General features: G+C 33.9%; 1 protein-coding gene across 1 annotated transcript; it reads right to left on the minus strand.

The window, feature by feature from the left end:
- Nucleotides 1-11,783: 11,783 nt before the first annotated feature.
- LOC128157160 (neuromedin-U receptor 2-like) lies at nucleotides 11,784-14,236 on the minus strand. The gene is made up of 2 exons (XM_052819579.1): nucleotides 13,089-14,236; nucleotides 11,784-12,685 (listed from the first exon to the last, which is right to left on the minus strand). Exons 1-2 carry the CDS (start codon nucleotides 14,150-14,152, stop codon nucleotides 12,580-12,582), a joined length of 1,170 nt encoding a protein of 389 aa, XP_052675539.1. The 5' UTR covers nucleotides 14,153-14,236; the 3' UTR covers nucleotides 11,784-12,579.
- Between the last annotated feature and the right edge of the window lie 772 nt (nucleotides 14,237-15,008).

Raw genomic sequence — 15,008 nt, forward strand, 5'->3', positions numbered from 1 at the left:
TATTTGTACACTGGTACATTAGGCATGGTACATGTACAGTATTTGTACACTGGTACATTAGGCATGGTACAAGTACAGTATTTGTACACTGGTACATTAGGCATGGTACAAGTACAGAATTTGTACATTAGGCATGGAACAAGTACAGTATTTGTACACTGGTACATAAGGCATGGTATATGTACAGTATTTGTACACTGGTACATTAGGCATGGTACAAGTACAGTATTTGTACCTTAGGCATGGTACAAGTACAGTATTTGTACATTAGGCATGGAACAAGTACAGTATTTGTACATGTACAGTATTTGTACACTGGTACATAAGGCATGGTACATGTACAGTATTTGTACACTGGTACATTAGGCATGTACAAGTACAGTATTTGTACATTAGGCATGGTAAAAGTACAGTATTTGTACATTAGGCATAGTACAAGTACGGTATTTGTACACTGGTACAGAAGGCATGGTACATATACAGTATTTGTACACTGGTACAGTAGGCATGGTACATGTACAGTATTTGTACACTGGTACATTAGGCATGGTACATGTACAGTATATATACACTGATGCATCATGGGGAATATAGAGATCCCCTATTGAGTTTAAGGTCTTAGGGTCAAGTGTCGAACTACCTAAAAGGACAAGGAGATTATGTGATGTTCATATCTGGAGTACTTGGGCACCTATTGAAATTTAATGCCAAACTACTCTGGAGAAAGCACTACCGTAATTTTCGCTTTAATGTCTTGAGGGATCTTTTTATTACGGATATCACACAATGTAAACTGATGCCATTTGGAAGAAGATGACGTCTATTAATTCTGAGATAACAAAGACAAGGGGTGAACTCTGGACATATTTATATCACTCTGTAGACCTTATGCGTTACGTATCTCAATCTACATACCATGTACAAATAAGGAGTAGATTACCACGTCAACAGACCATAGCTTCCACTAACTGATATCAGTCTGTCAGCAAACTCTGATATAAATACTAGTAGTCAGTCAACAAACAACCTCTGATATCAATAGTTAGTCAACGTACAAACTCTTATATCAATAGTCAGACAACAAACAACCTCCGATATCAATAGAGAGTCAACATTAACATTCTGGTATCAAAAATTAGTCAGCATACAATCTCTGGTATCAATATGTGACAGGCAATTTCTGGTATCAGTCAGCATTCAAACTCTGGTACAGACAGTCAACAGACAAACTCTTCCACTAACTAATATCAATACCCAGACACCATACAAACTCTGGTACAGACAGTCAACAGACAAACTCTTTCACTAACTAATATCAATACCCAGACACCATACAAACTCTGGTATCATTAGCCAGAAAACAAACAAAGATATCAACAGTCAGACAACAAACAAACTCTGATATCAATATTCAGACAACAAACAAACAAAGATATCAACAGTCAGACAACAAACAAACTCTGATATCAATATTCAGACAACAAACAAACAAAGATATCAACAGTCAGACAACAAACAAACTCTGATATCAATATTCAGACAACAAACAAACAAAGATATCAACAGTCAGACAACAAACAAACAAAGATATCAACAGTCAGACAACACTAATATCAACAGTCAGACAACAAACAAACAAAGATATCAACAGTCAGACAACAAACAAACAAAGATATCAACAGTCATACAACAAAAAAACAAAGATATCAACAGTCAGACAACAAAAAAACAAAGATATCAACAGTCAGACAACAAACAAACTCTGATATCAATATTCAGACAACAAACAGACAAAGATATCAACAGTCAGACAACAAACAAACAAAGATATCAACAGTCAGACAACACTAATATCAACAGTCAGACAACAAACAAACAAAGATATCAACAGTCAGACAACAAACAAACTCTGATATCAACAGTCATACAACAAAAAAACAAAGATATCAACAGTCATACAACAAAAAAACAAAGATATCAACAGTCAGACAACAAACAAACTCTGATATCAACAGTCAGACAACAAACAAACTATGATATCAATATTCAGACAACAAACAAACTCTGATATCAATATTCAGACAACAAACAAACTCTGATATCAACAGTCAGACAACAAACAAACTCTGATATCAACAGTCATACAACAAAAAAACAAAGATATCAACAGTCATACAACAAAAAAACAAAGATATCAACAGTCATACAACAAACAAACAAAGATATCAACAGTCAGACAACAAACAAACTTATATCAATAGTCATACAATAAAAAAACAAAGATATCAACAGTCAGACAACAAACAAACTTATATCAACAGTCATACAACAAAAAAACAAAGATATCAACAGTCAGACAACAAACAAACAAAGATATCAACAGTCAGACAACAAACAAACTCTGATATCAACAGTCATACAACAAAAAAACAAAGATATCAACAGTCATACAACAAAAAAACAAAGATATCAACAGTCATACAACAAACAAACAAAGATATCAACAGTCAGACAACAAACAAACTTATATCAATAGTCATACAATAAAAAAACAAAGATATCAACAGTCAGACAACAAACAAACTTATATCAACAGTCATACAACAAAAAAACAAAGATATCAACAGTCAGACAACAAACAAACTTATATCAATAGTCATACAATAAAAAAACAAAGATATCAACAGTCAGACAACAAACAAACTCTGATATCAACAGTCATACAACAAAAAAACAAAGATATCAACAGTCATACAACAAAAAACAAAGATATCAACAGTCAGACAACAAACAAACTTATATCAACAGTCATACAACAAAAAAACAAAGATATCAACAGTCAGACAACAAACAAACTTATATCAATAGTCATACAATAAAAAAACAAAGATATCAACAGTCAGACAACAAACAAACTCTGATATCAACAGTCATACAACAAAAAAACAAAGATATCAACAGTCAGACAACAAACAAACTCTGATATCAACAGTCAGACAAACAAGCACTGATATCAATCGTCAGTCAACAGACAAACGCTTCCATTTATTGATTAATAGTCAGATAAACAGACTCTGATATCAATAGTCAGTCAACATACAAACCGTAGTACACACAGTCAACGTATAAACTCTGATATCAATAGTCAGACAAAAACATTCTAATTAATTAAAATAAGAACTTCATCAACTCCACGGTTTTCGCTATGTCGTGTGGAATAAGGAGAACCGGGGAGCAGATGAAAGATCTAATTTTAAATAAGATTGACAGCAAACTATTCAGATATTGATAGTCAATCAACAGACAACTCCTACAATACACTGATATCAATGATCATGCAACATACAAATCAAAACGTTATTGAACAAACGCTTCTATTAACGTATATTAGTTGTCAATGAACAAACTCTTATATCAATAGCTAGTCAAAATCTAGATCAGATGTAGACAAAATCCACACTTACTGATATCATTAGTCAGTCAACATACCAACTCTGATATCAAAAGTCAGTTAACAGACAAGCGCTTCCACTCACTGATATTAACCGTTAGTCTACACTCAACTTGTGGTGTCTATAGTTAGACAACAGACAAACTCTTCCTACTTATACTTTTATCATTAGTGAACAGACAACCGTTTTCATTCATATAGTCGGTCTCCTCCAGTCACTGATTTTAACCGTCCATCAACAGATACACGTTGATTTCAGTAGCTAGTCTACAGTTGTCAGTCTACATTTGTCAGTCTGCAGTGGTCAGTCTACAGTTGTCAGTCTACAAACAAAATAATCTATTTAAATGGAGAACATATTGTATCTTTCAGCACATTGAATTATCAGAACCATTAGATAACAAAACAAAACTTTTGACTGAGATTCAAAATCAGATATTTTTTTTTTCATATATAATAACTTAAATAATGAATTAATCATAGAATTGACATTAAAAAGTTTATAATTCGAGAACAACATTCACATTACATCTTATGAAAAATAATTAAGATTGATTTCCAATTTTGTTGAAACTAGTCTGATTTTAATTTGACGGGAAGTACACATTTTTTGCTTGTTAATTTACAAAATTATCATTCTATCCACAATGACAAACAAAATATCTGATGCTTTCAGGTCATGTCAATGTTAAAAATATCCATTGAATTTCAAGATGAAAGATATAATTAAATGTGTAACACATGGTTTTAAATAATGCAAGCAGGACGTTTACGAAGAAAATGCAGTTCCCTGTTATGTAAATAATTGTTTCCCTCTTTTCAAAAACTTCCTTAGCATAAGATCTCAAAATGGTGGTGTAAAATGTCGATTTTAGACAGCAGAAATAAAATCTTCTTTAGTTTTTATCTAAGGAGGCCGAAAATTCATACTTATTTTTCTTTCAGGTTTTACAGTACCATTTCCACAATTTGGCTCTGTTTATTCCGAGGCTTCCACGCAATCATTGACTTACTGTGTTTCTGTTATTTTTGCTTTGATCGACCTTACTTGTCCCTGACCCCATTTTAATTTAAAAAAAAATATTCATTCTCTAACAATAACTTTCTATTGACGTTGACCGGTGTATTAAAGATCATAAAAAGGTAACTTCTTTGGGTCTTGCAAATTAAAGGTTTAAGAAATAATAATAGACTTACTTCTTCTTAGCGACTGGAGACTTTAGTGATAAAAGTAAATTGTTAAGACATGTATTTTTGGGGCTTTTTCATTACATAAGGTATTATTCTACTAGCTTAATGAAAAAAACCCTTAATTTAACCAAAAAAATCCTGAGTAGGGACCTACCTTAAATCTACAGAGAAGCCAATTGAGCTTCGAAAGACGGGGATGGGGGTGGGGTGTACCCAAAAAAAAGGCATCTGGATTTTATCTAAATTGAGGTACATCATAGATATTGGTAGCCACTATTCTATTTATAGATACCAAGATCGTTTTGCTAGAGACGTAAAAGCAATATAGTTCTATGGTTGATCCAGTCTTTATTCTGTGCATAGTAAATATATGACATACACATACAGCCTGTTTTAAGTGCAAATGTGTTAACTCTCAGTATCTCAAACTTCCTCTATCCGACCTATATATTTTAAAAAAGATCTAATAAAAAAATAAATCTTTATCGGCATTTTCCTTTGCCGTCGCTCTCGAATATGCTTACAAAGCTGCTTTACAAAACCCCCCTTAGAAGGATGTTAATCATCTTTTGTTTTCTTACACTTTGGTGACCTCGAGGTGCCCTGGTGTGATCTAGGTTCAAAGTGACATCAGCTGATGAAAACAAGTAAACATCACGGTTAAGATTACTTGTGACTATGAATAATCCAAGGGCAAATAAAATATATAAATAAATTGTGAAATTGCCCCGCTCCAAATTCTCACTGAAATAAAATAGATCTTGTTTCAGATTTCTTTGTAAAAGGCTGTGCAAGTTGCTGTTGTGTATTCAATTAAACTTGACCTCAACCGTTTATCAAAATTCTATTCTGTCCATACATATGCATGTAAATGCTATTTAATTTTTCCATAATACAATGAAGCTACCCTCTCCCCCTTTTTACTTGTCATTAGAATAAATTTTAGATATCATAAAACCGAGATGATTCCCCGCTGTCTACCGCGAAAGAAGATGACACAATTAATTAGATACATTTAGGACAGTATTTAGATTACCATTCATCTTTGTTAAATGATTGTTTTAAAGTTCATAGGCGATTATTGTCGCCTTTGTGTTCATTATAGAAGATACACAGTTCAGTAACAGCAATTATCTTATCATATATGTTCTAATTTTTAGCTAATATATTTTATGAAGTATACCATACTGAATCATACTGATCACAGAACATCCTTTGTTAACTGAGCAAAAAAAAAAATTAATTAAAATTTCCCCCGAATCTTTCTCAATTGTAAATCATGAGTCAATTTTCCTTTTCTTCTCATCTTATATTACAGACGAATTTGTAAATTTGAGCCTTTTAGAATTTGAACAAAATATGAATGAAAGTAGATAAAATGCATCCAATGGGAAAGAAACGATTTTAGTATTTTCTTGGTTGTCTTTGGTGAAAGTCATCGAAAACACAGAGTTCAAATTTTTCACTTTCAATTCTAAATACCGGTATTTCCCCCCAAAATCCGGTATAAGATCAATTTTTTGATGCAGAGTGATCAATGCTCCGGCTTTAAGCACAGAAGAAGTGTAAATAAGCATACCACAACATGCATGGTGTATACTATATTATCATACTTTCATGTTAAATACTGAAATCTGATTGGTTTAGGCGCATTTGGTAATCCGTTCTATTACCCTCAGCGTTAGCAACGCACTTGGAAACGGGTAACACAACGAATTGTTACATGCGCGTATATTATGTGCGTACGGTTCGCCGTAGAATTCACTTCATTTTTATATAAAAGCAGTAAAATTTCCTTAAAATTAAGACATTCAGTATAATAAAATAAATAGTGCCTGTTTGGGAGGGTAACTGTTGAAATTGACACCCCTTGAAAACCATTGTCAATCTCCGCTTCGCGTCGGTTTACAATGGTTGTCTCGGGGTGTCAATTTCAACAGTTACCCTCCCAAACAGGCACTATTTATATATTATTATACTTTCATGTTAAATACTGAAATCTGATTGGTTTAGACGCAGTTGATAATCCATTCTATTACCCTCAGCGTTAGCAACACACTTAGCAACGGGTAACACAACGAATTGTTACATGCGCGTAAATTATGCGCGTACGGTTCGCCGTGGAATTAGTCATTTCTATATAAAAGCAGTAAAAACATCTATAAAACAAGCATTCTGAGAGTATTGCATAAGCAATACACGTCCCCTACCGGTTTGTATTATTCTATCAAAGCTTCCAAGCACACAACTATTTCAGAGCTATTGTAAACGAGATGTCATGCTTTAATCAGAGATAAAAGAACAGAGGAAATTAAAACTATATAGTTGATATAGAAATTAAATAGGAAATAGGTAAAATAATACTCTTTATTTCATCTCCTGTAATTTCGCCAAGTCTATTCTGTATTCGCTGGTAAAAATTTGTGAAAACAATGCACTGTTATGCACAATATCATTTCTTACCGTCTTCTGTACCCCGAATCAAACCAAACAGTTAAACAGCCCAACCCGACAACGAACCCGATTGTAATAATAATACAAAAAAACCCTGCCGATTAAATTTACAAATCAATGCTTGACACCATTTTATAGAATTCATTTGTTTGTTAGAAATGATAAAAGGAATGGTACAGGAAAAGGAATGGTACAAGTAACGCACAGTATACTGACTACATACTGACCTCGTTTATTCAGTTATGTACACCAAACCCGATAACGAACCCGAACATTAAAAAATTGGAATATAAAAAATTAATTTTCTCGAAAATATGTCAATCAGACGCTACAAAAGTGTAAACTTGATCTGTAGTTTGACATTTTGAAGCTGTTCAGCAAGTTTCATATTATTCCTCAAATGCATAAAGAAAAAAAGTGTGGAAAACTGAAGTGGGACAGACAGACGGACTGACGGACGGACAGACAGACGGACGGACGGACGGACGGACAGACGGACTGACGGACGCAGAGGAAAGCTATAGTCCCCTCCGGTGAAACCGGTAGGGGACTAATAAAGACATTCAGTATAATAAAATAAATAGTGCCTGTTTGGGAGGGTAACAGTTGAAATTGACACCCCTCGTGGTGTCAATTTCAACTGTTACCCTCACAAACAGGCACTATTTATAATATTGTACATGGGGTGTTTACTCTCTAAGCGACGGAAAATAGGTCATGGGACGGTTTTTGTCTAATTTATTCATGGATATAATATGCTTGTAGAAGAAAACATTCGTGTAGGAATATAAATCACATCTAATTCCATCATACACGTTCTAGTTTTCTCAAAAATCTCAACACAATTCCGACGACCAGAGCGATTTTGCACATGAAGCATATTTCTGGTCAGATATCAGGAGAAATCTTTGAGTTATCATCGCCGTTATGTTAATTACAAATATATTTCGTCTATATTTGATTATTTCTAAATGTTCGGTGAATAAAATAATTTGTATGAAAAACTGATTTGTAGATGCAACCTGCTTCTTGCAGGTCTGCTGCAATGCTAATTTATTTTTGTTCTGTATTAATCATTTAAGAAGTGTTTTTAACGGGGATATCTTGGATTTTTTCTTATCATTAAATCAACAACGTTTGAATTCGAATAATTAGATTTAAATAAATGTAAATCGAGGATATCTTGGGACTGAATATAGAATTTTAACATCGTCAAGTTTGTGGCAAAATATTTTACCATGTAAGATATACTACGAAAAACAGCGTAAATTTTACCCGATAACTGAAAAAAGTCATTGATTAGTTAAACATGCAAAATATAAATCATAAGGCATCTCATCTAAATTGAAGCATACGCTAATGGGGTTGAACTGACGTCACGCCTTTTATCAACCATTTAAAATGATGCACGGGTGCATCATGTTCCTTCTTGGGATTACGAATAGTTCCAAACGACAAACTGGGATACAGGCAATCGATATAGATAGATAATTCAACGTACTATAATAATAGTTGTGACTATACTATCTACTTAAAGAAACTGATTTACAGGTTAAAGTACTTCACTACTCCGAGACTTATACTTTTTAAGACACTACGTCACAAGATGGCGATTAAACTGTTTTGTGAATATCGTCGTAGCTCAGTGGTTAAAGCATCAGGCTTGTGAACCGCAGGTCATGAGTTCGAATCCACCTGGGGCTTTCGTTTATGTTTACTGAATGAAATTTTTGAAAATATCATTTTTTATCTAAAATTGCACATTTTTTCGCCTATTTGACATATAAACTTCTTATCCATCACGCTTTGTATCATAAGCAAGTAATTTTCTGCTGATTTGAGAAACTAATTCACGGTGTAGTGAGGCACCTTAAGTGTTTGAGCGTTTAGAATACAAGAACAAGGAGATAGCGTTACAGCAATATTTTAGCAAAGACTTATAAAAAAGCACAAAGCGCAATTGCCACACAGACAAAAAGACGGTCTCTGTTCAATACATGCATGGACGTGCGCTTACTAACACTGACTTACTTAAATTGGAAATTTAACAAATAGGAAGTAGGTTGGTATAATATTTTTATCATGACTAGGAAACAAATAATCTTTTATGTGATATTTTTGCAGTCCAAAACACTCGACAAGAAATCCGTACCAGTCACTCTGCAACAAAAAGACGGGATGACGTCCAGAAAGGAAAGAACGTAAATAAAAGCATCCAAATGTCACGTAAGCAGCGGCCCCACCTACATGTAGTACTCAGTACTACTAGTACTTTTAATGTGTCTAAAATTATCCAACAACATTTGATAGTGTTCTCAGTGACCTTGTTTAGTGCTCGTTTTGAAATGTGCAACAATTCCCGTTACAGACAGCACCAGGAATTGCTTCTAACCCCCCCCCCCAAAAAAAAAAACCAAAAAACAAAAAAAACCTCAAAAAGGCCAAAAGCATCGATTCTGAAAGAAGAACTTGCAAATTACTTTACATCTCTTGTCCAAGGTTTGAAAATGCGGTACCCAGGACTCCTCGATGCATCAAAGTAAATTAAAGAACCCTATGAAGGACACTAATTATTATACGAAAACAACTCTTAACAAGTGTACCAAGAAAATCTCTTCATTTTTAATAGTGCTTTCAATATCACCCTTTAAAATACGGAAGAATACTTTGCATTTCCAATACAAAAATAATCTAATAAACTTGCATAATTTGACGTGGTACTTCTTCATATTGGTTATGGTTTTGATTATCATATTCCTGACTGTAATAGTATATGCCAATATTGCAGTGATGTCAAAGAATAGAACTTCTCCAATGCATAGTAATAGGGATTACTAATATAGATAACTCTTCATAATACATGTAATTTCCGCATTCTTTAAGTGTTCACGCACTTAAGGTACTGAAATGAAGTGCAACTTCGAAGCCATACATGTGACTTGCTTGTTAGTGTGAGAACATCTTTGTTAAATTGTTACAAACTTTATTGTCAGGTCATTTATGTGTTGCACCATCCATATATTTTAAGTGCATTGTTTTCCGCTAGATCTAATAATAGGAACAAAGAAAATTTTGGGACGCCTTTTTCTGATATCATTTTCAGAAACATGTATAAATACCTGAATTTTTTTTACGTATCAATTGCTTGTAATTGTAAATTTAAATAATTTAAGTATTGTAAATATTAAATGAAATAATTTTTATAGAAAAAAGGAGAAAATCTTTAGAAGTATAATTTTTTTTTCTAATTTGACATCAGAAAATCAAGTTTACTATTAAATAGATTGACATGTGCTTTTGGTGCGTGTCATGTTTTGGCGTGCCCCCCCCCCCCTTAATTAAGGGTTTTGGTTACCCGATAACCCTGATTTAAAGTCTACCACTTAGGTGACGTCACCGTCAAATTACCAAGGAAACAGCTACCTGCCGCGGAGGATTTTTTCAACATGTTTTCAGAAATTTAATTTTTATACCAAAAATATGTATTTTTTACGATAATTATTCAATTGTTTCTTGTTTTATAAGTCACCGACACTAAACGATTAACCAAGAAGTTCGCGTTCTGAAGTTGGTCAAGAGCAGGATACACAGCTCGTTAATACCTCTATGGTCTGTTTAAAAAAGAAGAGATTTTTTGTACCAGTCGTTCTGTATGTCGGTCGCTTGATCAAAGTTTGTTCGATTTATATATCATAGTAAACCTCTCCTGGACAGACATCAACTTGGTGCATCTCATACTCGGCAGTGGAACCAAGTTTAATTTATTAGTAAAGGGATCTTGAGATATTGAGAAGACAACATATTTCTAATGATCTTAAAAACATGAAAATAGGGATAATCGATATTTATTACCGTAACTCCTTATAGGGTAGGAGTGTACCTAGATTGATGCCTTGCAGGCTAAGGGATTTCGAGTTACTGAGTGGACAACATTTGAAATACTTAGTACCAGTCGATATCGAGAGTTACATGTATTTGACTATTGGTCTTTGAATTTAATTGTGACCCCAATATCTACTATTAAGATATTGATTTTGAAGTACAAGTTTATGTCTTGAAAATTATTTAAGCTGACAGAATTTATACTTGAAATAACACTGTTTACTTGAAAGAGCTTTTGAGTTTGAGATAATGAGAACAAAAGTCAGTGACTAAATTCTGGATGTAAACCAGTAGGTAAATGTTTTTAATATATTGAGAATCATCTGACAACCATCAAACGTAACAGGTTCAAAACTAGACTAGATTATCCTACTAATTTTAAGATCAAAGGTCAATAATCAGATAGGGTCAAACTTCTCTGAACACAAGATAGTGTTTGTAAATCTTTAGAATCCTTCGTTTGCCAGACATTAAACTTTGTACACGGGTCATCCGTAATCTTTCTGTGAATTTTCATACTTTCTTAGAAAATGTTAAGGGCCAGTTGGCGTAAAACCTTCTTTTTCTAAAATTTAATTCAAAGAAAGATCAAAGCCAAAAATAGCTGTACTTGTTGGTCCCTGCAAGCAGCTAAACCCATGAAATGACCCAGCTAACTTGAAACAACGAGTGGCCAAGACACCTGAAAGTAGCCCCTTTCTTCATTCAAAGCCAGGTGGATATATTAAAAAAGAAAATTGAAAATAAAAGACTAATTATTGTCAATATTTTAAATGTTCAATTCATAAGAAGACAATACACCACATGGAATTCTTATCAATATTTATTCGAAAATTTATTTATAAAAAAAGAACAGTAAAATAAATAAACTTTATGTACAATTAGGTAATATGTGCTATCTTATGCCACTGATGCTTAAACATCATTATAAAGACTACTAGGTAGTCAAAGAACAATTACTTGTATTCTTCTTGTACAATAGATATATATGCTTTGCAAGCAGTTGTACAAATCGAACAAGAATGTGGTGAATATCGGAGGAAACCGGTTCCGGATGTTTCCGGGTTGCGGCTTTGTGTCCTATTCCCCATAAGCCAAACATCCTCCATCTATACAATGTCACTGGCACGGAGAGGAACTAGCAATACTCCAAGTAATATGAACATGCAACATTATATGCAAAGCTGCCCTAAATATATATCAAACGCTAGGTAAATCATTCGTCATAGACCTTTAGTGTACAAAACGGGGAAACAAAAGGCATATAGCTGAATAGGCACATGAATTGCATCATTTTAAAATCCGGATGTTTTCAATTTATAATCTTTTTAGAGAGTCTCAAGTAGTAAAACAGATTTTTAGCCTCACACTATAAAACAAACGGTATTAATTTTTACTGCTTACAGTAAAACACGAAGCTATATGAAATATTTTTTTTATTAATATTGAACAACGTTAATTTAATGTTTACTGCAACTCTGTTCTCTTTATATCGTTTAATCTTCGACATATCCGGGTTGGGAGCACACGAGAAGCGCTTTCCGTTGTGTTCATTCAGTGTTGACTGGATCGGAATTCTGAGTGCTGTGTAAAATGCGGTCCTAATAGTGTGATTTGGAGACAGCATCCATAGACTGGTTTTTAGATCGCTCTGCAGAACTGTTGACGTCATGGGAGTCCGAGGCCAAACCGCCATGGCGGGTTATTCTAGAAAAAAAAAGAAGAGAAATTATTTTCAGTATTAATATAAAAAACGTACACCTTTTTTATACGATTTTAAACAGTGAGCGTATTAATAAACGGATTGTTTTATTTCAATTCGTTCCTCGTACGATAAAATACCCAAGTACTTTAAAGTATTAATGCGTGGGAAAAGTAAGACCATTGAAGGATATTATACGACTCTTTAAAGTACTATCACAGACAGACACATATCCATTGAAAACACGGTGTGTGCATCTGTTCTCCTACATGTCGTACAAATGCTAACGGTTTCCTGTTAATGCGCTTCAGACTTAAATTTTAAAACAGATATTGTCACGTACACTTGGATTATTAAAAAAGAACCTATAATAAAAAAAACCCCACAAACAAAAAACTTAAAACACACCTGTTTTTGACCTCGTCTTTTAACTTTTTGACTGATCTTCTAAATCTCTTGTTGGTGACTGTATAACAGTAGAAATTGATGACGAAATGAGAAAATTGGAATAAATAAAGCACTGTAAAAGACATGTCCAGTTTTGCTTGAGTCAGATCATCTGATCCAGGGCGAACATATGAGTCAACGATGAAATGAAGAGATATTGGAGCAGTAGATATGACGAAATATGAGCTAGTGACGAACAGCATACGGGTAACTCTTGAAACAGAATCTGACGTCACTTTGTCTGTAGAAGTTGTAGACGCACGTCTTTGTTTCATATTTTTCAAAACGAGATAAATGAAAATATTGCAGACGATTATTATAATGGCGGGAAAAACTGACATCATCAGAAAGTCTATGTACACAAAGACATATTCGTCGAAATTTCTGAAGTCAGGTGTGAGAGACGTGCAAGAAGCCTCTCCATCCTCTGTGATAACGCCGTTTGTGATAAAAAAGTGAAAGTTGATGATGCATAGAGCTATGACTACAATGCAAAACACGGTCAGAGTATTTTTTCTTGTAACTCGGATTTTTGTCTTTGGGTAACGCAAAGGCAACACTGTTTTGATCACGCGAATCACAGACACCAATACGAGTATCCATGACGACAGCTGCATAGAAATGTAAATCAGAAACAAGCTGAATTTGCAACTGAACTGGGAAACGGTTCGGAGATCAAACTGAAACGCGTCCCTCGCCCAGTAGCGGGGCAGTCCGACAAGAAGAACTGCTATGTCCGTAACACTGAGAAGAAATAGCAGAATCAATGTGGGGTTCTTCTCAAAATGCATTCTTCGCAAAACGAACAAGTTCAGAATGTTTCCGAACACCCCCACGAACAGAAATATCGGAGAAATAATAATCCACAGATAGGCAGACGCGCTCTCCAGAGAATCAATGTAGGACTGGTCTGCATTCGAGCCACTGACATTTTCACTAAAGATGATATTCTCAGTCGTTGTAAGTTGGCTTTCCAAATATGAATCCATGTTAGTTAAATTGCGTGCGATACTAAGCGCAGTCATTATAACGGTCTCAAGTCAAACTTGGAAGTGTTCAGGAGGTTGGTTACTCGATTATATATTAAGGTTCACTGAATGTAGACCGCCCTTTCTTTCGTGACACGTGACTTAGGGACGGAAGTTATTGTTGTCGTAGATACGCAAGTGGAAATTTGAACTGGTAAAACACAGAGAAGAAATTGTATTCAAAATAGTTTTGAGTCAATGTATGATGAAGTATGGTTGTTAAATATAGTTGTGATTAAATTTTCTTAAGGAATCAAAATGGGTGTACCTCAATTTGTAACTAAATATTACTATTCCAAAATTTATCTTAACTGATAAATTCTAATTAAAAAAAAATTAAAACAAAACAGACTTCTTTTTGAGAAACTTATATGCCGGTTTTGGAACAATTTTAAAAAACATTCAAAATCTATTACGCATATACCAGAATCAGCTCATTAAGGTCTTTTTAATTTGATTAATCATTGGTTCTCTCGATCATAACCAGTGGTTTTAAAAAGAATCAGCACCCATTTACTATAAATTTTACAGATAAATTACATAGTAGAGTGAAGCAAAGAAAAATTATACACTGATTTAAATTGGTCGCCTATTTGATTAACCTTTGCTTCTCTTGACTTGCAAACATTACTGCCGGCCAAATACGTGTAATACTAAGTTAATATAGTTAAATCTTAATGTTAATCAAAACCATTTATTCAATTTTTCAAGAGTTTTAAAGTTACACTTTCTCTTGCTTTATTAGAATTGTAGTGACTCTTTGAAGAAGATTTATGAAACCACCCATCCCTTTTTCGCCCTTTCCCTGGAATAAAATGTCTTCAAAAATGATCCGAGTGAAATCAATAGGAAG

This window comes from Crassostrea angulata, chromosome 7 (genome assembly GCF_025612915.1).
Source record: "Crassostrea angulata isolate pt1a10 chromosome 7, ASM2561291v2, whole genome shotgun sequence".
Classification (NCBI taxonomy): domain Eukaryota; kingdom Metazoa; phylum Mollusca; class Bivalvia; order Ostreida; family Ostreidae; genus Magallana; species Magallana angulata.

Excerpts from the sequence above, each read along its gene's own strand:
- LOC128157160 (XM_052819579.1), bottom strand. The coding sequence starts at position 14,152 with ATGACTGCGCTTAGTATCGCACGCAATTTAACTAACATGGATTCATAT. Across the intron at positions 12,686-13,088 it reads AAAGACGAGGTCAAAAACAG|AATAACCCGCCATGGCGGTT; the intron begins GTGTGTTTTAAG and ends TTTTTTTTCTAG.